Genomic DNA, 24,195 nt, shown 5'->3' with positions numbered 1-24,195 from the left:
GGTCCTATTTTTAAATTTGTGGTCTCATATAACACTCTGGACAACACTCCAAACCAAACAAGTGTGTAAATAATACAATAGCTATGAAACAACTTTATTGAGAAATATAACACTTTGAACATGTTGTAAGAAAATTCCTTACTTAATCTCAAATATATTTGAATAAACAAAGTTGGATCATAATTACTTCATGCAATTATACTATGAAATCATGTGAGAATGCACTGTCATGATATAGCCATTCCAAAAGCATTAATATGATAAATAAAATCATGGATCCACACTAGTATTTATAGCAAATTGGCTTAAAATTGATGCACATAATATTTATAGCAAATAGTGGTCAAGAACACTTGATGTAGTGGCCAAAACACTTAACAATAGCCCCCTACAAATTTTCCACAAGGTAAATGCATTAACATTAACTAGAAATATATTTGATAATAAAAAAAATTACTCTAAAATGGTAGCAACTTTAGCATACCCCAAAGTTGTGTGGATGCCTGAACCTTGGTTCACATATTCTATGGTATCCCAGGTTGTACACTAGAAAAGATGTCCAGAAAATATGTTGAAAATATATTTAATATTTAACTAACGAACACTATTTGATTATGTGGTAAATGCAGTACATGATTTTGTACAAAAGGTTACCCACATGAAGGTGCCTAATTTATTTGAAATTGCATTTCACCAGTGTCCCACACAAACTGCTTATATGGCAAATGCAATGCAACTTTTTCATAAATATAATACATGACTTGCTTCAAATATAATTAAACATCAACATTTATCCTCAAAGTTTGTATACATTTCTTCATCCAAATAAACCCTAACAATAATATCTCCATCCCATGATACATTCATCAACATGAACCACACCACAATAACCAATTCGAACAAAAAAAAAAGATTCTAATTAACCCTAAATACAAAAGCAAAACAACTAAAAAATCATTCCAAAACAAAGATGAGGAAAAATGAAATTTTATCTGCAATATTAAAACTATCCACCACTAAAAGAATGAAACTCATCCAATAAAAGCAAAGTTCACCCTCCTTCATGGTTGCGTCGTCTACAAAATCACTCAATAAATCCTAACTAGGAAGGACGACTAAAAGGAACAATAAAAATTGAAAACCTTGACCCTTTAGTAGAAGAAAATGAAAAAAAAAAAGGAAATAAAAAATCACACAACGTTTAGATTTTACATAAATATGATCCAAATAATTTTTGAAAAAAAAAATTAAAGAAAAAGTTTGTTAAAATAAACTTTCTCAACAAATCGTTTTTCATTTATAAATTAACATAATAGATACTTTGTTTTTGTATATTGTGTAAGTCTTCAAACCTTAAGTCAATACATATCCAAAGTAAACGATGTGTAAAGCTTCCGTCCACACATCCGATTTAGCTACACATCTCAAAGTTCGTATATTCGTTTTTGCAGTTTCATTTTCAAAAAAGCTTTGAAGTGATTTCTGCTTGGCTTCCCCGTTCTGTTTTCTTCAAAGGTTTGTTTCTTCTTTCACTCTTTAGACCTTCTCCGGTTTCTTCGGTTGTCTTCAGAGTGATGAGGTATATATACTAATGACAAAACTTGATTCATGTAAAAACTAGTAGTCACCTGTTCATTCATTTTCTCCTGTGATATATGTTTAATTTATCTATATCTGTCACTGAAAAGTTGCTCCTTAGAACTTTAACTTTCATTCCTTTTCATGGTGGGTTTAGGGTTTTTTATTTTTTCTAACATTCTAATGATATAAGTGTACTGTATGTCCCCTGTACTGTATGTTCCCCATCGGTCAATCGGCCAAAGATGGTCCTCAAGGGGCCATCGGTCCTGCGGTCAAACGAACAATCATACAGCATCAGCAAAGTATAAGACCATCGGTCAAATAGAAAAAATGTCAGAGCATCGGTCAAACGGTTGAACACAAGACGACTTAACCACTTTCAAGCCCATCGGTTCATCGGTTAAACATATAAGTCAAGACTTAATAGTACCCATCGGTTCATCGATACTACAGAAACGATGGACCCTCTGACCTCTGGGGCCCATCGGCTCATCGGTACGACAACAACAGCGGACCCTCTGACCACGACGGCCCGTCGGTTTATCAGTACAACAGCAGCGACAGACTTCATAAAAACACCTAACGGTCGATCGGTAAAACACATTATTAGCTTGTTGACAACATATCGTCATTAACCCAGCCAAGCGACCATCGGTCGCACGGTAATATAACTTAAGCCAAAGATTATCGGTTAAACGAGTCAATAATCTTCATTAAGGGGTCATTGGGACGTGATTAAGGAACCCTAATCACGGGCCCATGTCGAAAGCTATAAATAGGGCCCAAAGGTAGGTTGGTAAGGATCTTAATTGCGCATTTATTACAACTGATGTATTGACACACCGATCGGTCCCTTCTGACTTAAGCATCGGAGTATTTTAGACAGGTACCCTGATCGTCATCCCAACCGATCGAGCTAAGGAGTGGATTTCGTTGAAGTCATTGGAGAGGAGGAAGATATCGCGAAGTGAAGGAGTTCTTTTAGCAGGCTGTTGGTCCCTACCCCGAAACATCTTGGCGCCCACCGTGGGGCCGAGCAGTCTCCTTGGAGAATATACCCATATGGTGACCACGAGGAACCGAAACAGCAACATGGACGGAGGGAGGTTAGCTGATGATCAGGCGGATACTAGGGAGATGATACGGTTGATGCAGCAGAGAATGGACGAGATGCAGAGGAACTATGAAGCGCAGATGCAGATTTTCCGTGAGGAGAATGCCATCCTAAGGCAGAAGGAGGACGGAATCCCTTCGACGCCGACCGTACCCGACCCGAATAGGCTAAGTCGAGTACAACAGCATCGAGATGCTGAGCGGGTGGAGAGCCGTCTTCCACCCTCGGGACATGAACAATCACAACCAGCTCGGGTTGAGAGGACGCAGGGCTCAAGAAGAAACCCGTCACACACGGTGGCGGAGAGTTCAGGAGCGAACAACGGGGGCCGCCCGTCACGACAGCCGATACCCGCGTCGGGGTCTTCCCCCTTCACCTCGTATATCTTAGAAACACCGCTGCCAGAGAAATGGAAAATGCCGACTTTTGACAAGTACGACGGCACGACCGATCCAGACAACCACATGCGGGTTTTCATGCACCAGATGATGTTTCATGCTGTCAGTGATCCCATCTGGTGCCGAGTCTTCTCAACCTCACTGACCGGGGAGGCGCTGGAATGGTTCTCTGAACTACCGACCGGTTGTATCGACTCATTTGCTACTCTGAAAGCGAGGTTCAGCACACAGTTTGTGCCCCTGAAACCGGCCATTCTGACGGTCGACAATCTGGTGAACATCCGACAGGAGGATGGGGAATCACTGAGGAGTTACCTTGATCGGTATAACCGAATGTCGGTCAAGATAAAAGGTCTCAGTGACGAGATCGCGCGGCATCACTTCTCTTACGGACTCCAGCCAGGAGTTTTTGCGGACAAGATAAGCCGTAAGAAGCCGTAGACGATGGAAGAGATGAGGGAACGCGCAGCCAAATTCATACAGATGGAAGACATGCAGGAGTTTAGGGTGAAGAAGAGGGAGAAAGAGGATGCTGCACTCCCAAAGCCGATGGCTCCTAGATCAAGCAAATCGGTAGCCCGACCTACTGAGAAGAAGCCACCGAGGTTCACAACCTACACCCCCCTGGCTGTTCCCCGAGCTAGGATCCTGCAGGAGGCCTTCAGCGCCGATTCGCTCCCAGCGATTAGGAAGAAGCCTCCGCCGCCCGATGCCGACGGGAGCAAGCATTGCCAGTACTATCGAACTATCGGGCATACTACCGAAGAATGCCACACGCTCCGCGACAAAATAGAAGAGCTCATTCGACAGGGACACTTGAAGAAATACATTCGGCAAGATCGTCCCCAGCGTAGTCCGGTGAGGAACCAAAGCCCGAGGAGAAGAGTCCTCCTAACCCGATCGGAGAAGAAAAGGGAGCCCGAGCGCGAGAAGTGTAGGAGAGGATCCTCCCGGTCACACCGGAGTCCGAGAAGGAGCCGTAGTCGTAGCCAGGAAAGACCCCTGAGGGGTTATATCAACACCATCTCCGGGGGGTTCGCCGGAGGAGGGTCAAGCTCCGCAGCCCGAAAGAGGCACGTTCGGGCGCTGAAGTCGGTCCATCTGGTCGAGAAGAAGATCCGATCGATGCCTCCCATCACATTCACAAACGACGACTTCAAGGCGCCGGACCCTGATCATGACGACCCGATGGTCATCTCGATAGAAGTGGCCGAATATGGGATCGGGAAGGTGTTGGTCGACCAGGGAAGCTCTGTCAACATCCTATACTGGAAGACCTTCCAAAAGATGAACCTCTCCGAGGACCTGATCGTACCACACAACGAGCAGATAGTTGGTTTCTCGGGCGAGCGGGTGGACACGAGGGGATACGTAGATCTTCGCACGAGGATCGGCTCGAGGAAGGACGGCCGAGAGGTAAGAGTTAGATTCCTTCTTGTTGAAGCTAACACTTCATACAATGTGTTGCTAGGGAGACCCTGTTTGAACGCCTTCGGAGTGATTGTGTCTACCCTGCACCTGGCCATGAAGTTCCCATCGGACAGGGGGACGATATGCACGGTGCATGCAGATCAACAGGTCGCCAGGCAGTGCTATGCTGCAGGGTTGAGGATCAGGCCTCACAGCCGACCGCGTAAACAACACCGATCGGAGGTAGCGATGACGGACCTGGATCCCCGAACAAACACAGAGGATAGGCTGCAACCAGAAGGAGAGACCAAGGAGATCTTCATCGGGAGCCAACCTGGACAACTCACGAAGATTGGGGGAGCCCTGAGGGCGGAAGAGGAAGAGCTCATCGGCGCCGTGATCCTGGAAAACAAAGACCTTTTCGCGTGGTCGAGCGCCGACATGCCAGGCGTCCACCCGGACGTGATGTTCCACAAGCTAGCCATCTTCCGAGAAGCCCGGCCGGTCGCTCAGAAGAAAAGGAAGATGGGAGAAGAAAGACGGAAGGCGGTCGAGGAGGAGGTGAGAAAGCTAGAAGGAGCTGGTTTTATCAGGGAAATCAAATACACGACATGGCTGGCTAACGTGGTCATGGTAAAAAAGCCGAGCGGGAAGTGGAGGATGTGTACTGACTTCACTGATCTGAACAAAGCTTGCCCAAAGGACGCATATCCCCTGCCTAGCATCGATCGGCTGGTAGACGGGGCCTCGGGGCACAACTTCCTAAGCTTTCTGGACGCATACTCAGGGTATAACCAAATCCCTATGTATGGCCCGGACAGGTCTAAAACGGCGTTCATCACAGATCGAGCAAACTTCTGCTACGAGGTCATGCCGTTCGGTCTGAAGAACGCGGGGGCTACCTATCAGAGGTTGATGGATCGGGTCTTCCGCGAGCAGATCGGTCGGTACATGGAAGTCTATGTGGACGACATGGTCGTGAAGTCGCAGACTGCCGAAGACCATGTACGCGACCTCGGCGAGGTCTTCCGCCAGGTACGCAAGTATAACATGCGTCTCAACCCAGAGAAGTGTGTCTTTGGGGTGCCGGCGGGGAAATTTCTAGGTTTCATGCTGACCGTCCGAGGCATAGAGGCGAATCCAGACAAGTGCGCTGCTATCGTGGAGATGAGGAGCCCTAAAAACCTGAAGGAGGTTCAGCGGTTAATGGGGCGGCTGACTTCTCTGGCACGTTTTCTGCCCAAGCTGACAGAGAAAGTTAAGCCGATCCTGAAGATCATGAAGAAGCAAACTACAGAGAAGTGGGATGACCAGTGTGAGGCGGCATTTCAACAAATAAAGGAGATGATCACCAGTCCGCCAATCATGAGCCGACCGGCAGAAGGGTTGCCCCTGCAGTTATACCTGTCGGTATCTAACGACACGATTAGTGCGGCCTTAATACAAGAAGCCCCGGAGCAGCGGCCTGTTTATTTCATCAGCCGAGTTCTACAGAGCGCAGAAACGAGGTATCAGTTGATAGAAAAGATAGCCTTGGCGTTATTAACGGCCTCACGTCGGTTGCGGCAGTACTTCCAGAGCCACCAGGTGGTCGTCCGAACCGATCACCCTATAGCCAAAATACTCCGGAAGCCCGACTTGGCTGGTAGAATGATCGCATGGTCGGTTGAGTTATCCGAGTTCGGTCTCAAATACGAACCTAGAGGATCTATCAAAGGGCAGCATTTGGCCGACTTTGCAGCCGAGCTCCACGGACCGATCTCTTCGTCCGAGCAAACATGGATTCTGTTCGTCGACGGGTCGTCGGACAAACGAAGTGCCGGAGCTGGAATCGTCATTGAAGGACCGAACGGCTTCACAGTGGAGCACTCCTTGCAGTTCCAGTTTAAAGCATCAAATAACCAAGCGGAGTATGAAGCGCTGATCGCCGGGTTGAGGCTAGCAAAAGACTTGGGCGCAACAAAGTTGAGATGTAACACCGACTCTAAGCTTGTGGTCGGACAAGTACAGGGAGAATATCAGGTTAGGGACGATTTACTACTCCAGTACTATCACAAGACTGTCGAAGCCATGAAGGAATTTGAGGAGGTGACCATCCATCACATCCCCCGAGCGGAGAACGCCCGAGCCGACAGGCTATCGAAGCTAGCGGAAGGAAAAGAGAAAGGCCAATTAAAGACAATTATCAGGCAAACCCTGATGAGACCTTCAGCAGGAGAGTGCGCCATAACAAGTCGATCGGTTGACTGGACTACCGAGGTGCGAGAACTCTTAAAGAGGTGCGAGGCTGGAGAAGAGGTTAGGCCGACGGAGAGGAGACGAGCGCTCCGGTTCGTGATCATCGGAGAAGATCTATATAAGAGAGGCTTCACAGCGCCGCTTTTGAAGTGCTTATCAGCCAACGAAGCGGAGTACGTCATGAACGAGGTCCACAATGGCGTCTGCGGGATGCATACCGGTCGGAGAACGATGAAAGCAAGGATACTCCGAGCGGGATATTTTTGGCCGACCATGGAAGAAGACTGTGAAGCCATGATACGCAAATGCGCAGGATGTCAAGCCCATGGAAATGATATGAAGAGGGCTCCGACCGAGCTACATAGTTTGACAGCCCCGTGGCCTTTCGCCCAATGGGGCATGGACATCGTCGGACCTTTTCCAATCGGCCGAGCGCAGAAGAAATTCATACTCGTAGCAGTCGACTACTTCACTAAGTGGGTCGAAGCGGAGGCTCTGGCTGATATCACCGCTCGGCAGGTGCACTCCTTCGTCTGGCGCAACATCATATGTCGCTTCGGCCTTCCCCACTCGATCATCACTGACAACGGTCGTCAGTTCATTGACAAAAAGCTGAAGGATTTCTATCGGCAAGTAGGGATACGGCACGTAACCAGCTCAGTCGAGCATCCCCAAACCAACGGCCAGGCTGAGGCCATGAATAAGGTGATAGTGACCGAGTTAAAGAAGAGGTTAGGAGAAGCCAAAGGAGCGTGGGTTGACGAGCTGCCACAAGTCCTTTGGGCTTACCGATGCACGCCACACGGGACGACCGGGGAATCACCCTTCAACTTGACATATGGTACAGATGCCATGCTGCCAGTCGAAGTAGGCCAACCGACCCTTCGGCGAGAAATGCAGGACTTGGAGGTAAATTATGGACGACTCCGCGAGGAATTAGACTGGACGACCGAGCGAAGAGAGCGAGCAGCCGTGCGAGCCGAAGCGTGCAAGAGAATGGTAGCAAGAAGGTATAACGCCAAGGTCAAACCAAGAAACTTCGTCAGAGGAGATTTAGTTTGGAGAAAGACCAACGACGCGCGAAAGAAGTCAATACAGGGAAAGTTAGCGCCAAACTGGGAAGGCCCGTTCCGCGTGACCGAGAGCTTGCAGAATGAAGCCTATCGGCTGGAACACTTGAGCGGCAAAGAAATACCCAACACATGGAACGCGTCACACCTCAAAATGTATTACAGTTAATCATTAATAAAATCAGCGTTTCATGCAACTCTATCTAACAATCTGACCGATGGGGCTCCCTACGGGACCCAAGTAAAGCCTGACCGATCGAGGCAGGGACTTCCAAGAGGAAGTCCCACTATGTCAGCACCGATCCTAGCGATCTAATCACCCTACGGGTAAACAAGTGACACGAGCTGTCTCGGTCGATCGGTGTTTAACACCAACGATCTAAAAAACAAACCGAATGCACAAGTCAGCCGTATAGAACAGATAATCAAGATGTCAAGATTAACATTTGCACATCGGTCGATCGATCAGCTCAACAAGCGCAACTAAGCGAAATTAGCAAGTTAAACAATTAAGCGGCCGATCGCCAACGATAACAAACAATAGAGGTATGGCCGGTCGCCAACAGGGAGCAATAAGCAAACGACAGAAGGAAAGAAATAACAGATGAGATAAATAAAGAGGGATTTAAAATTTACATAAGTGTTTATCAAAAAATTACCTAATAACCGACCGAACGCGATCAATCAAATGGTCGATCGGGTTCGATCGGTTATATCAAAAAGCAAAAACAAAATCTTTATACATTAGGGTCGTTGACCTCGTCCAGCCGGTCGAACACTTTCTCGACCTTCCCATCAACTACCCCCATATGAACATCGAACCGGTCGGGAGAGCAGTTGTAGTAAAAGACAGCAAGGTCAACAGCACTCTGGAAGCCCGCTTCATATTGAGCAAAAACTTGCTCGTCGGCCACTCCTAGCTCGGCCTCCAAGTCCTTCGCCTTCTTCTGCCAGTCGGCGGCGGAACCAGCGGCGGCCATATGCTCCAAAGTAAGATCATCGAAGCGCCGCTGGAGCTTGCGTAGTTCATCGGCGGCTTAACCTGCTTTCGCTTGCTCCGCCTTCGTTCGATCGTCTGCAGCCTTCAATAGGCCGGCACACTTGGCGTGCTCGGCTTTAATCCCGTTGAGACGATCGAATTGGGCCTTCAGGTCAGCCGCCGACGCTTTCACCTCGTTGAGCTCAGCCTTGGCCGCTGCAAGTTCCTTCTCCAGATCCTCTATCCTGCTCCGCTCGGGGCGAGGAAACTTAGTGTACAGGGCAGCTAGCCTAAGGGTGAGCTCCCCGGCGGTCCGAAGGGCATCCTCTTCAGACACGTCCTTCAGCGCCTCGGTCATTCGAGGTCCCAGCTGGAGGAAGACCTCGTCATCAAGGCGTACACCGCCGCCGAGAAAAGCGTCGGCCAGGGATCCAGACCCCTCCCCTTTCTTTTGCTTTTTAAGAGGTCGGCCGGGAGGGGAGTCATCTTTCTTAGACTTTTTCCCTTTGTCCCCAGCAGCAGCGGCGGCAGCACCTGAACCAGGCCGCTTCACAATAAAACGGGGCCGCGGGACGGCACCCGAAGTCCCGGCAGGGGCAGTGATGGTCGGAGCCTGACCAGTCGAAGGGGCCGCTGGGACGGTCGTGAGTGGTACCACCTCCTCAGCGGTGTCCTCTCCCCGCCGTCGAGTCTTCGCGCGAGCCAGAAATTCAGCACTAGGATTAATACAACAATCAGCGATATCAGAACAACTAACCATAAACCGCCCTCGATAAATCCGGGGAGCGGAGGCATTGGATCAGTGGCCGCGGGGGTATCTTGTCGGCCAAGGTCTTTAGGACGGCCAGGTCAGCCCGCTCGGCCGCGGTCAACTGCTCTTCAGCCCAAGCATCAGTAGGAGGGGGGAACGCCGACCAGTATAAAGGAAACTTCGGTCGGTCCTGTTCATCAAAGATGAATCTCCTCCCCTTCTTAGGAATCGCGACCTTGAAAAAGCCGGTCTTGAAACCCTTATAGGAGGCGAGGTAGAGGGTGAACAGACTCTTGTTCGCCCCGAGGAAAGAGACCCAACCCTTCGACGCCGTCGGCCGAGTCTTGTAAAAGTGCAGGAACAAAGACATGGTGGGCGTTAGGCCGGCCGCCCGGCACAGAACGTCGAACGCCTGCATAGAAGCCCACGCGTTCGGGTGTATCTGCGTCGGTGCGCACTGGATCTGGTGAAGGACTGCCATCTGCCAATCGGCGAACGGCACGTTCAAGCCCAGATCATGGAAGAGGCAGGCATACACATAGAAGAAATCGAGCCTCGCCTCGCCCTTCCCATGGCACACTCTTTCGTTGTCGGCACATATTTTGACTCGGAGGAGCCCATCATCCACTTCCTCGCTGAAAATCCTGGTCCGCTCGACCAGATCCCCGAGATCGTTGCCCCATCGAAACCTTGTCGCGATGGTGCGCGGCTCATAGGGGGCCCAGTCATACCCTGATATTTCTGGCAAATCGGCTTCGTCCCCCTCGTCGCGAACGTCGATGCCTATGATGTCCCCGCTCTCATCAGAAACAGCGACCTGTTCTTCCGCCTCAACGACCGGTGGTTCGGCTTCAGAGCTGCCACTTAGAATAATTGGGGAAGTTGTTGTGCTCGACACTCCCCCGAGCGAGGTTCCCGACTCAGACGAATCAAACAAAGCGGAAACCGACCTGGCGCCCCCAGACCACCCGCCCGGTTCACCCGACAGACCATCTGAATCCGATGCGCTGGAAGACATTTTTTACCTGCACAAAGAACAAGTCGATCGGAAGCTCGGCTAGAAAGAGAGAGGAAAGCGTGGAAATAACGACAGCCACACAAACCTATTTATAGGGGGGACCATGTGACACGTGGCAACCCCAGAGCCCTACGATCACATTCAGATCGACGGTCCGGGCTTCGCGACGCTTCAGATCATAACTATCAGGCACGATCCACGAGACAATGTAACCGTTAAGAAACACGGGCGGTCTATCGGCCACACGGTCTTGGTAAAACCTCCTCGCTTCATTCCCATCGCTCGAGGCTGGGGGAGCTTGTGTACTGTATGTCCCCTGTACTGTATGTTCCCCATCGGTCAATCGGCCAAAGATGGTCCTCAAGGGGCCATCGGTCCTGCGGTCAAACGAACAATCATACAGCATCAGCAAAGTATAAGACCATCGGTCAAATAGAAAAAATGTCAGAGCATCGGTCAAACGGTTGAACACAAGACGACTTAACCACTTTCAAGCCCATCGGTTCATCGGTTAAACATATAAGTCAAGACTTAATAGTACCCATCGGTTCATCGATACTACAGAAACGATGGACCCTCTGACCTCTGGGGCCCATCGGCTCATCGGTACGACAACAACAGCGGACCCTCTGACCACGACGGCCCGTCGGTTTATCAGTACAACAGCAGCGACAGACTTCATAAAAACACCTAACGGTCGATCGGTAAAACACATTATTAGCTTGTTGACAACATATCGTCATTAACCCAGCCAAGCGACCATCGGTCGCACGGTAATATAACTTAAGCCAAAGATTATCGGTTAAACGAGTCAATAATCTTCATTAAGGGGTCATTGGGCCGTGATTAAGGAACCCTAATCACGGGCCCATGTCGAAAGCTATAAATAGGGCCCAAAGGTAGGTTGGTAAGGATCTTAATTGCGCATTTATTACAACTGATGTATTGACACACCGATCGGTCCCTTCTGACTTAAGCATCGGAGTATTTTAGACAGGTACCCCGATCGTCATCCCAACCGATCGAGCTAAGGAGTGGATTTCGTTGAAGTCATTGGAGAGGAGGAAGATATCGCGAAGTGAAGGAGTTCTTTTAGCAGGCTGTTGGTTCCTACACCGAAACAATAAGCAAAACTAACATTTGTTAACTCATTTAGTAGTGGTTACCTGGCTGTATAGCATCTGAAGATCGTTAAACACTATTAATGAATTAGATAAAAGTGTCTGTATTTGGTGTATCCTGATTATACATTGATTCCTCTCTACACATAATTTTGTGATACATACAAAGGCTTTGAAGTGATTGCATGAAGGATCGTAGCCTTTTCTCTTAGCTCTTTTCTTCAAACCTTACTTTTCTGTGAGCATTCTTATCAACTTGTTCATTCTCAACTGTTTTTAATCGCTGTATATCCCATACTTTGTCATATGATTTCATTTTATTGTATTATATTTTCTACTTCATCCATGGATTTTTCCTTGAAATAAATATTTAAATCGAAAATGATTACAAAGGAGCCAACCTTCTCAAACGTAGAAGTAAATTATTAAAAACTATAATGTATTTAGACGTTTGATATTTTATTACTTGATATGCAGGCGAATATAGTAGAAAAATCAATAGTGAAGCATGGAGTATGTTAAATTGGTTGGTCCCTTGGTTGGTCCCTTGTTGGGTCCCGCGTGGCCGTATCTAAAGCCGTTACTGTATAAACTTGTGCCTTACGAAATCAGAGTTGGACACCTGGCCAAAGATGTTAATAAGCTGCGGATGGTGAAAAGCAGGGTGCAAGATAAAGTTAAAGATGAAGAAAATCGAAATGAGAGAGCTATTGATGGTGGTGTTAAAAAATGGTTGGACGAGGTACATGAAGTCATTTCTGACTATGAGGAATTCTTTAAAGATGAAGATCGTCCTTATGCCGTGTACTCCGATGGCTACCTTCCTAAACCCTCCATAAGGCATCGTTTAAGCCAAATGGTGAATGATATTGGAAGTAGGGTTAGTGTACTACTGCAGACCTCAAATGATGATGACTTTTCTTGTTGGTTGGGACCACCTTCCTATGATGCTGATTTTGATAACATTAGGTATCAAATGTTTGAATCAAGAAATCAAACTACGGGTAATATTATGGCAGCATTGGCAAACTCGAGTGTTGGAATGATTGGAGTTTATGGGTTGAGTGGTGTTGGGAAGACTAGCTTGATCAAGGAAGTTGTTAAGAAGGTAAAAGACACCATGTTCGATGTGGTGATCATGGTGAATGTAACAAGTCGTTCTGATATAAAAAGAATTCAAGGACAAATTGCTAAGAAGTTGGGGATGAAATTGGAAGGAGAATCTGAGAGTGAAAGAGCACTTCACTTACGAGATAGATTAAAAGACCCAAAGTTGAAAACCCTTATAATCCTAGATAATTTGGAGGTGAAACTGGATTTCAACATGTTGGGAATTTCATCCGAGAACAATGATGATAGTCAGATGAATCCTAGAATGAAAGACCTTTCGGCTTACCACAATTATTCATTGAAAAATAAAGAACTTGATGCTTCCATTTTGAGGAAGGTAGAAGATCCTCTTACTAGATACAAAGGATGCAAAATTGTAATGATTTCAACCAGTGAACAACTTTTGTTAAGACAAATGGATGGGAAAGCAATTCAAAATTTTTGTGTAAAACCATTAACGGGAAAGGAAGCAGAGTCTATGTTTAAGACCATGTCTGAGATAGATGATGAAAATTCTTTGTTTAAAGCATTAGTAGCTCAAATTTCGAAGAAATGCAAAGGGTTGCCCATGACAATTGTAGCAACTGCAAAGGCATTAAAAAACAAAAGCCTTCAGGTGTGGGAGGATTCATATCGAAACCTTGAAAGACAAAACTTAACAGCAGTGCAAGAATTTTCCACAAAGTTGAGTTATAATCTTCTAGAAAACGACGAGCTCAAACACACTTTGTTAGTTTGTGCTAGGATGAGCAGTGATGCATTACTTACTGACTTGGTGAGAAACTGCATTGGTTTAGGCTTGCTTCAAGGGATTTACACTGTTAAGGAAGCTAGAGATAGAGTACATACGTTGGTTGCAGAGTTGAAGGAGTTAAGTTTGTTGTCTGATAGTTTTTCAAGTGATCGTTTCACCGTGCAAGATAATATTCGGGATGCAGTGCTATCAATAGCATCACAAGAGATGCATGCATTTGCACTAACGAAGGGAAAACTAGAAGAATGGCCAGACAAGGAAAAACTTGAAAGATGCACTGCTATTTCCTTACAGAATTGCGATGTCACTGATATCATGAAGAAGTTTCCTGAAACCATAAATTGTTTTAGACTTAGAGTCTTCCATCTTGAAAACAAAGATCCACATTTGAAAATACCCGACAACTTTTTTATCGGAATGAAAGAACTCCGGGTGTTGATATTGATTGGAGTCTGTGTATCATTTTTACCTTCATCAATTATGTACCTGAAAAAACTCAGAATGCTTTGTTTGGAGCGGTGCAAGTTAGATAAGCATTTATCTATCATTGGAGAGTTGGAGACACTAAGAGTTCTTAGTTTATCAGGATCTGATATTGAAAAATTGCCAACTGAATTGAGCCAATTAACTAAGCTACAAATTTTTGACATAAGTAATTGTTTTAAACTCAGAGAGATTCCTGTTCATGTGTTGTCAAGTTTGATTGATCTAGAAGAGTTGTATGTGGGAAATAGCCCAATTCAATGGAAATACGAGGGACATGTAAATGCTAGTCTTTCTGAGCTGAGACAATTGTATCAGTTAACAACACTAGACATAGAGATCCCAGGAACTACCCATATGCCTAAGAACTTGTTCTTTGACAAGTTGGATAGTTACAATATTGTCATCCGAGATGTCGGTGCTTATTCCATATGGGATATTAAGATGCTAGAGATGCGTGAAACATCAAGATTTTTGGCACTTCAACTAGAAAACGGGTTTGACATCCACCACCAAAAGTACATCAAAATACTATTCGAAAGAGTTGAAAATTTGTTGTTGGGGCAGCTAAATGATGTTGAAGATATTTTCTATGAATTGAACTATGAAGGATTTCCATATCTAAAGTATTTGTCCATTGTGAGTAACTCGAAAATTAAGTCCGTCATCAATTCCAAAAACCAAAAACATCTTGAGAAAGTGTTTCCCAGATTGGAGTCATTGTTTCTGTATGAAGTCAACAACATGGAGCATATATGCTACAATCAACTTACCACTGATTCGTTCGGAAAATTGAAAATCATCAAGCTTAATATGTGTGGTCAGTTAAAGAATGTCTTCTTCTCTTCTACAATCAAACTTCTTTCTGCACTTGAAGCAGTTGAAGTTTCCGAGTGTGACACTCTGAAGGAGATTGTTACCTCAGAAGCGGAAAACAGAGAACAAATTATCTTTCCTGAATTGCGTTCTGTGACACTACAATCTCTGTCTGAATTGATTGGATTCTATGGTGCGTTACCAGGAGAGCAAGAGTCAAATAAACTCTTTGATGAAAAGGTATATATATGCTTCACATTTTCTAGTAGATTTGGATTATCGCTCGTACTGAACTTTCACATATTTTATATTATTCGGTTAAAGTAAAGAAAGAAGAGTTGGGAGCAACTTAAAACAATATTTGTTGATTACCTAATAATTATTCTTTCTTATGTAACCATTATTACTGTTTCTTTACAACTTAACTATAGTGAAAATCAGCATAAGTTCTTTAGTTTGGTGACACTAGTTATACATGTTTGTCATTGCAGGTTGTGATTTCCAAATTAGAGAGGATGAAGCTGTCCTCAATCAAAATTCAGAAAATATGGAGTGACCAATACTGGACAAGCTTTCAAAATTTGATAAAATTGGATGTGACTGATTGTTGGAATTTGAAAAACCTGCTATCCTTTTCAATGTCCAAAAGTCTGATGAATCTTCAAAGCCTTTTAGTAAGTGAATGTGGGATGATGGAAAGCATATTTGAATTTATCGAGACAGAAGTTAGCATGTTCGAAATTGAGGTATGTTGGTGTGATTACATGAATCATTAACATGGTCTTGTAGCACACAACTTCATGATTTTGACCATTATTGTGATTGGTTTTGTTTGTGTCGTATTCACGAAAGAATAACTAACTACACACAAATGATTGTAATAAACAAATATTGTTGTAAAATGCAATCAAGTTACTTTTTATAATTCTCCTTATTCATTTTTTTTTTTCAATTTTTTTTTCTAATATAGTTGTTAATTTAATTAAATTTATTGCAATTTTGAACCAAGCCGGAAAGAATCTTTCCGAAGTTGAAGAATATCAGCCTTGGAAGCATGAAGCGATTGAAAGAGATATGGCATCCCAAATTTCCTTTACATTCCTTTGGAAAATTGGATGCATTGATCATTGAGGGATGCAACAAACTTAAAAATGTTTTTCCTTCTTATATGATCGGAAGATTCCATAGTCTATGCAACTTGAAGGTTACTAATTGCCTTTCAATGAAAGAGATATTTGACCTACAAGATTGCCAAAAACAAGATTTTGAGGATATGACTAGATTGCAAAGTGTTCATGCAGAAGCATTGCCAAAATTGGAGCACGTATGGAATAAGGACCCAGAAGGCATTCTTAATTTAAAATATCTGAAAAAAATATGGATTCAAGAATGTCTCAACTTGGAACATATATTTCCAGTTTCTACAGCCAAGGACCTTCAAGAACTTGAATACCTTGAGGTCTGGAATTGTGGAAAGCTGAAGAAAATTGTTTCTAAGGGAGAAACAAACAACACAAGCAGCATTTCATTCAAATTTCCGAAATTAACCACTGTCAGATTTTCGAAACTACCTAGTCTTGAAGGTTTTTATGAGGGAGCACATGAATTGCAGTGTTCAGCACTGAATAACTTGTGTGTGGAAAGTTGTCGTAAGCTCGAACTTTTCAGTGGAGGAAATACAAATTCAGAAATAAAGTCAGTCTTCTTTCCTGAAGAGGTACTAATCTACCATTCAACTCCTATTCATTCTTTCTACTTCTTATTTGTAGAATGAGAACTATAGCAGTGTAGAACAAACAACAAATTTCTCAATAACAAAGAATAATTTTCTTATATTATCTTATACTTTTTTTATTATGTCCATCATTTATTAGGTTATCTATAACTTGAAATCCATGCAAATAGAGTCAGAGAATGCAATTTGGTTGAGGAGGTACATGGGAAACTACCGAATGCACAAATTAGAAGAGTTTCAATTATTTGGACTACCGGATACTGAGATTCTATATTTCTTCATCCATAGAAATCCGAATATGAAAAGCTTATTGTTGAGTAACTGTTCCTTTAAGGAGTTGGTGCCTCCCAGAAGCCACAGTGAAGAAAAGTCAGGGGTTGTTCCAAAGCTCAAAATCTTAAAAGTAATGAACTTACAATCACTCAAGATGATAGACTTTAAAGATGATACAATACTCTTTCAAAGGTTAGAGTGTTTGATTTTAAAGGAATGTCCATGTTTGAACACCATTGCACCTTCCTCGATATCTTTCACTTACTTAACAACTCTGGAAGTGGGTAATTGTAACAAATTAGCTTGTTTAATGACACCATCAACTGCAAAAAGCTTGGTTCAACTGACCACAATGAAGGTAATTCAATGCGAACAGATGAAGACCATTGTATCAGAGCTTGAACATAAAGAACATATCATCTTCAGAAAATTGAAGGAAATAGAACTGGTGGCTCTACAAAATCTTTTAAGCTTTTGTAGCTCCAATCATTGTGCCTTTGACTTTCCATTGTTGGAAAAGTTTGTGGTGAGTGCATGCAGCAATATGAGAAAGTTTTCTCAACATGCCAACTCGACACCAATTTTACGACAAATATTAATTGGAAATGGAAAGGAGGAGAAAAGATATCATTGGAAAGGTGATTTGAATGTTACTATATCATACATGCATCAAATTTGGGTACGTATTCATGATCATTGACTATTCTTTTTTCTTTTTTGGTATGTATTTGTTAAAGATTTTTATGAGAAAATGATTTTTTGAGCTTTCTCATAATGTTCTTCTTACTAGTGAAGGATTTCTCGAACTCAAATACCATCTTGTTGGGAATAATCTAATTGTGAGTCAGAGTTCCAAGTTTGATAGAAAAAACAAAGTTAAACACTATATATAAGATGAAAGACACGTGAATCTATTGTCTTAAGATTTTAGGTTAAAAGTGATGTCAAATACCTTGTATGTAAGACTTATGTTATATATCATGTTATATATATATATATATATATATATAAATATACATATACATACATATATATGGAACCATAATCTTACAATAACTAAACAATCACATTGTATTTAATTTTAAGAAATTGTATCGATGTATATCAGTAGTTGTTTTTTTTTTTCTTTTTGTCCCAAAATGTTAATTAAATTAATTATTTCTTGAACTTGACAATTTCATTCTTGAGTTGAGATGCTAATAGTAAAAAGCATTTTAAAGAACTTTTAGCAGGCCTTTGGGAATTGGGATATGTATGCTTATGGACATGTTTACAATATTACAGGCTCTTCATGCAACCGAGGTGGTAGACTCCAATCCTTACAAGCCACTTGAGAACTCTCGATTGAAGATTTTGAAGCTGGCAAATTGTGAACTTGGATCGCATGCCATTCCAACTGTTGTTTTTTCCAGTTTGAAGAACTTGGAAGAATTGGAAGTAAGCAACACGAATGTAGAGACAATATTTGATATAATGGATGAAGAGATGAAGGGATATACCTTTTTGTTGAAGAAAATGACTTTAAATAACTTACCAAATCTGAAAAAAGTATGGCGGGATGAGAATCCGGAAGGAATTTTTAGCTCTCAGAATCTGCAGGAAGTGGTTGTTAATAATTGTGAAATTCTTGAAACGCTCTTTCCTATAAAGTTGGCTAAGATAGTTAAAAAGCTTAAAAAACTTGAAATAAGGTGCTGCAAAAAATTTCTAAAAATTGTTGAACAAGAAAATGCAATAACAGAGGCAACAGCAGAATTTTCATTCCCTCGTTTAACCTCACTGAATCTGCGTATGTTACCACAACTCAGTTGCTTTTATCCTGAAAGATTTACTCTGGAGTGCCCTCATTTGAGTCATTTAGAGGTGGTATCTTGTGGTGACTTTGTGACATTTGAAATTCATCAAGCACATGGTTCTACTACGGTTAATAGAAAAGCTCTTTTCTCTGAAGAAAAGGTTTGTAACGAATCTGCTTTTCTCTTCTTTTCTTCTTCTATTTGCCTTAATTTGCTTGCCCTTTTGTTCTTTCATCACATAGGCTAATTTCATTTTGGAGTCATTGAAGCTGGATTGGAAAAACACTACGATGCTATGTAATGGAAAATTTCCGGATGAGATGCTTCATCAAGTAATCAAATTTGAGCTGGATTTGGACAAGGACAATGACAAGGAAGTACCAGATGTAATACTTAAGAAGATGCCCCATGCAGAATGTATTAGAATAAAGGGATATTCTGGTCTTAAGGAGTTAACCTCATCTCAGCATGAACAAGGTGAATCATCTCATCCTCCTGAACAAGGTGACTCATCCCATCATGAACAAGGTGAAATCAAAACCCTTGCACATTGGAAAACCTTTCCTTAATTATGTGTTTCCTGGTATCCTCATTATGCAATGCATTTTAACCATATTTTCTTGGGTCTATTTACATTCATTTCTCTTTATATATATAAAATATGTTTTCCGTTATTTAAAATTAATTTAGCCATATTAGTTCTATTGTACATGAAATAATCCTTTTGATACACAAGTTTTATTGTATTAATTTAGAAATATATCTATTTTATGCATAAGCTAATTTTAATTTATAGACAAGTTTCTTTCAATTTTTGTCTCTCTCTCTGTTGTATAAAGTTAGGTTTTGGTAGGCACCTATGAGAAGAAAAAATTAAATAAATTTCTTCAAAAGTTAAAATTAACTTCTACATCGTAAAAACAAATTTTAGAAAATTTATTATTTGTTTTTACGAACTAACTATATGGATTAATTTTAGCATGTGAAAAGTTAGTTTTAATTTTTTTTTTTCCTCTTGTGGAAATGTTTATAAAGAATCTTATCGAGAGAGATTTTAAATTGATTTACAAAATTTCTACTGTGTTAACTTATTCAAAACCTTATTTATTTTATACATAAATTATTTTTAATTTACGAAGAATAATTTTTACTTATTATATTTACTTTCAAATTGCATATATTTGTGCATATATTCATATTTTATTGTATTTTTATGTAGGAGGGAGAAATCAAAATCTGGGGAGATCGAGACCACCTGAGAATAAGAAAAAAAATAAGAAAATAAAATAGAGAATATTATCTTCATGTAAATGCCAACTACTTTTGGCTCACCAATAAAATAGCTGATGACACTCTATTGTCTCCTTTGGAACTTAATTAGGAACCTCTTAATTTATTTATGTACTGCGATTCAATTAAAGACCTTTTTATTTATATTTAATAGTAACTTTCAAACCCAAATTTTAGTGTTTCTAAATCCGGAGGGGGAAGGAAGACTTTTGTCACTTTGAAGACTGATCGTGGGAGTTATACAAGAGTTCTCTCTTATCTGGTTTGCTATATTTTCACTGTGTCCATGTCTTATCAGGAATTAGACATTTTTTTCTACTTGGGTTGATTGAATATATTTTATAGTCGGTAGGTTTGATATTGTGTTTGCAAGAGTCAAAAGTTGTTTTATCTGCAAAGACATACATACATACGTGTATAAAGATAACATTAGGATGGCAAAACGGATTAAATCGGTCTGTTTTGGTCCTTCTCGTGTTTTAGTTTATAAAATATGGGTCGGACTAATTCGTCTTGTAGTTAAAAATGGGTTTATTTTTCTGATTCGTCTCGTTTCGCAAATTGGTCAGCATTTGTGACGAGCAAAACAATTTTTTCCATAAAAATTATTTATTTTCTATTAAAATAATTTCATTTAGTCTAACTAATAAAAAACAAGAAACAATAATAGTGAAGATTAGTTAAAGTACAATAGCAGCATATCACCTTACAAGACGGTTACAAATTTATTAATCTAAAAATGCATAAAAAGATATTATATATTCGAGAACTAAAATCATTATCTTATATATAATGATTATACATAATAATAATAATAATAATAATAATAATAATAATAATAATAATAATAAAAGGAATTTACATAAACAGGACCAGCTTGCTAACCCGCCCCACCTCGTCTTTAGCCCACGCAAGCTACGTGCTTGTGCGGGGCAAGCCTATGCGGGGCGAGCCTATGCGGGCTAGTGGATTCAACATCTCATTCAGCCCCACGTTTTTCCTACGGGCCTGTAGGCTAGCCCGCCTTGCCTGCCCCAAATTCCCACCCTTAAATAGTAGAGTCAAAAGAGGAAAAATGAGATAGAGAAAATACATAGAAAATCGAGTATAAGGGATACTTACATAACAGTTTAAACTATTATTAGCTAGGGTGATCATGGATTGAATTTTTAGTGATCCAATCCACATTCATTCTAGATCCAAATAATTGAATCAGATTTTCGATCCAAATCCATTTTTTCAACAGAACTAGTTTGGATTTTTTTAGAATTCAGATCCTAACATTTGGATCAAGATAGAGTTGTCAAAATGGGTTGGAACCCACAAGGCAACTCGACTCACAACGGGTTTGGGTCGGGTTGGGTTAAAAATTTTTTACAAATTTCAATACGGGTTGATTTTTGACCCGGCTCAACCGGGTTGAACTCGTGATGAGTCGGGGTTGGCTTACCAACCTGTAGATAAAAGAGTCACATAAATGTTTTTTATTAAGTTGGGTTTTACATTTGGGTCATGTTAGGTTTTTTTTAGCCAACACATAAATAATTTGTATTTTTTTTATTTTGGTTTGTATTTGGATTATATTAAAGTTTATTTAGATCCATCTCAACCTTTTGGTCATGGTCGACTCGGCTAAATTTTGGTCAAGTCATACTCGGCTCAAATATGGCGAAATTTGGGTTGTGCCGACTCAACCAAATACGGCTAAATTTAGTCCATCTCAACCTATAGTCTAACCCAACTAAAAATTTAAATTGAAAATTTGGGTTGGATTTTTTTGGATTATCCATATTTAAAAAGGGAAATGATATGCTGACCCCTTATTTTGACTCCATAAGTGACTCCATGACATGGCATGCAGAGGTGGATTTAATTTTTTAAATTAAAATTAATTTTTTTTAAACATTTTACTTGAGACGTGGCAAAAGCGGAGAGTGGGTTTGGGCTTGAATAATCGGGTCAGAATCCGTTTGTGGAGAGTGGGTTAGGGCGTGAGTATTCGGGTCAGCATCAGTTTTTGGAGAGTGGGTTGAACGTTTCTATTTGCTCCTTCTCCCGCGCACTCAGTCTCCGCACAGGGTGTGCATTGTAGATGGCGCAGGGTTTGTTGGTAAAAAATTTTAACATTGTTTCCTTCTCCCCGCGCTCACTGGTATGGTTCTGACTTCACCCCTTATTGTGGTCGCAGTTGTAGGTTGTAGTGTCACCGGCAAGGGCATCGGTTTCTGGAGTGGTTGTTGTGGCGAAGGAAGATAGCAAAATCTGTGTGGCGGCTAAACCTTGAAAGGGTTAGGGTTTGCGGATTTGGAGGGCGTTTGCTGCGGAGGAGTTCAACCGTTTGTGTTTTCTCCTTCTCCCGCGTACTCAGTCAAAAAGCGTATTATCTCCGCACAGTCGTCGTTTTTCTTCCCACCGGCAAGGTATGTAATGTAGATGGCGAATGGTTTTTTGGTCGAAAATTTGATCTTTCTTTCGTTTCTCCCCCGCGGTAACTGAATTTGGTGTGTTTGGGGTGACTGAATTTGGTTAATAATATGTGATTTGTAATAAGTGGGGTTAAACATGTCTGATATGTTGGTGATGAGTTTTGTGCACTGTGTGTGATGACTTGTGTGCAAGTAAGTGATGACCTGTGCAGCATTTGTTGCAACAATGTGGTTTGAGTCAATTCTTTGAACTCATACTATAGCAGTCAATTCGTGTGTTTGGGGTGACTGAATTTGGTTAATAATATGTGATTTGTAATAAGTGGGGTTAAACATGTGTGATTTGTTGGTGATGAGTTTTGTGCACTGTGTGTGATGACCTGTTTGCAAGTAAGTGATGACCTGTGCAGCATTTGTTGCAACAATGTGGTTTGACTCAATTCTTTGAACTCATACTATAGCAGTCAATTCGTGTGTTTGGGGTGACTGAATTTGGTTAATAATATGTGATTTGTAATAATTTCCATATCCTATATTGAACTTTATAGGATAAAATTTTCATTACTTTATGTCGCATAATTTCCAGGTTTAGTTGATGACGGGGACATTAAAAATATAACTCCACTATCAAACAGGAAATCAATGAATAGAATGCCTTTTGTTGCTTGTGTTGTCAAAGAGTGCAAACCAAACGGCCTGGGGGACATGCTCATCACTATTAAGGTTATTTTTGAATTACTGATTTTGGTGCACTCCATTATTTAGTTATTGCTCATGTGTAAAATGAATCTGTCAGGACCCTACTGATACAGCCAAGGCAAGCCTACACAATAAAGTTCTATCAGATCGTGAGTTTGGTAGTGACATTGGTGTTGGATCTGTATTATTGTTGAAAGAAGTAAGTGAACTATGAAATAATGTACTTTTCCTCTTCTTGTACAATTACTCATTAAACTTTATGAATTTTGATTCAATAGGTTGCTATATTCAGACCTTTTGGGTACCTCAACATCACACTTAGGAACATTGTCAAGGTAAATAAGTCATTTTCACAGAAATATGATTTTTTTAATTCATACCGTGCCTTTAAGTCAAAATATAACCATTCATGACATTTGTAGGTTTTCAAGTATGACATCACTCATCCAACTGAAGAAAAAGTTCAAACTTCTATGCCTGTGGTGCGACTTAACTATGTTGTCAAACAAAATGTGGAAACTGATGCCCAGCCTAGTAAAAATTCCAGTCCAAACGCAAATGACAACACAAATTTGGGACCCAATTTGCATCCCAACGTGGAGCCTACTAACACGGCTAATGTGGAGGACATACTGCAGATGATGGTTCCTCCATCCACAACTATTCCATGTGTTGAGGTTGGGGAGAGTTCCAAAGTTCAATCTTCTGTTCTGGATAATATATCACTCACCTAACTCATGAGTGTTTAATGTCTTCAATTTTTAGGTTATTTATTTTTAACTTGAGTGTTTCTGATGTTGATTTTAATTTTCATGGCACTATTGGAATGATCTACTACATCTATGATATTAAACTTATTTTATCGCTGTCATATCCATTTCACTGTCAGTTTAACTTATTATATGATCATCTATGTACAAATAAGTGTTGACCACCGACAAAGATTTTGCACACCTTCATAATTTCTGATACATGAAAAAGGTTATAGTATGAAACTCACTTACAATCAATCACACAAATAGAGTAAAATTTAATGTAGGCTACTGCCCATGATGAATCTGTGGGAAAATTGTGGTACAACTGGAATATAACATACATGCCTAACACTGACAATAATAATTGGTTAACAATGA

At 41.6% G+C, this 24,195-nt stretch overlaps 2 protein-coding genes across 2 annotated transcripts; both read left to right on the top strand.

The window, feature by feature from the left end:
* The first annotated feature begins 1,377 nt into the window (after positions 1-1,377).
* LOC114167100 (uncharacterized) lies at positions 1,378-20,257 on the top strand. Its single transcript, XM_085668199.1, has 8 exons — positions 1,378-1,515; positions 12,158-15,083; positions 15,335-15,589; positions 15,853-16,560; positions 16,718-17,530; positions 18,136-18,807; positions 18,890-19,175; positions 19,867-20,257. The coding sequence occupies exons 2-8, from the start codon at positions 12,189-12,191 to the stop codon at positions 19,935-19,937; spliced, it is 5,700 nt and encodes a 1,899-aa protein (XP_085524325.1). The 5' UTR covers positions 1,378-1,515; positions 12,158-12,188; the 3' UTR covers positions 19,938-20,257.
* A 2,688-nt stretch (positions 20,258-22,945) lies between these two features.
* Positions 22,946-23,875, top strand: LOC114165404 (uncharacterized). Its single transcript, XM_085667712.1, has 4 exons — positions 22,946-23,086; positions 23,160-23,261; positions 23,341-23,397; positions 23,485-23,875. Exons 1-4 carry the CDS (start codon positions 23,006-23,008, stop codon positions 23,794-23,796), a joined length of 552 nt encoding a protein of 183 aa, XP_085523838.1. The 5' UTR covers positions 22,946-23,005; the 3' UTR covers positions 23,797-23,875.
* Positions 23,876-24,195: the final 320 nt, after the last annotated feature.

Source organism: Vigna unguiculata, chromosome 10 (genome assembly GCF_037176805.1).
Source record: "Vigna unguiculata cultivar grain cowpea cultivar isolate G323 ecotype 2 chromosome 10, ASM3717680v1, whole genome shotgun sequence".
Taxonomy (NCBI): Eukaryota; Viridiplantae; Streptophyta; class Magnoliopsida; order Fabales; family Fabaceae; genus Vigna; species Vigna unguiculata.
The sequence above is the reverse complement of the archived record's forward strand: the minus strand, read 5'-3'. Positions and strand labels throughout refer to the sequence as shown.

Coding starts and splice junctions, on each gene's coding strand:
- LOC114167100 (XM_085668199.1), top strand. CDS start 12,189: ATGGAGTATGTTAAATTGGTTGGTCCCTTGGTTGGTCCCTTGTTGGGT. Junction 17,531..18,135: donor CATACATGCATCAAATTTGG/GTACGTATTCAT, acceptor ACAATATTACAG/GCTCTTCATGCAACCGAGGT. Junction 19,176..19,866: donor CTCATCCCATCATGAACAAG/GTGAAATCAAAA, acceptor ATTTTTATGTAG/GAGGGAGAAATCAAAATCTG.
- LOC114165404 (XM_085667712.1), top strand. CDS start 23,006: ATGAATAGAATGCCTTTTGTTGCTTGTGTTGTCAAAGAGTGCAAACCA. Junction 23,262..23,340: donor CTGTATTATTGTTGAAAGAA/GTAAGTGAACTA, acceptor TTGATTCAATAG/GTTGCTATATTCAGACCTTT. Junction 23,398..23,484: donor CACTTAGGAACATTGTCAAG/GTAAATAAGTCA, acceptor TGACATTTGTAG/GTTTTCAAGTATGACATCAC.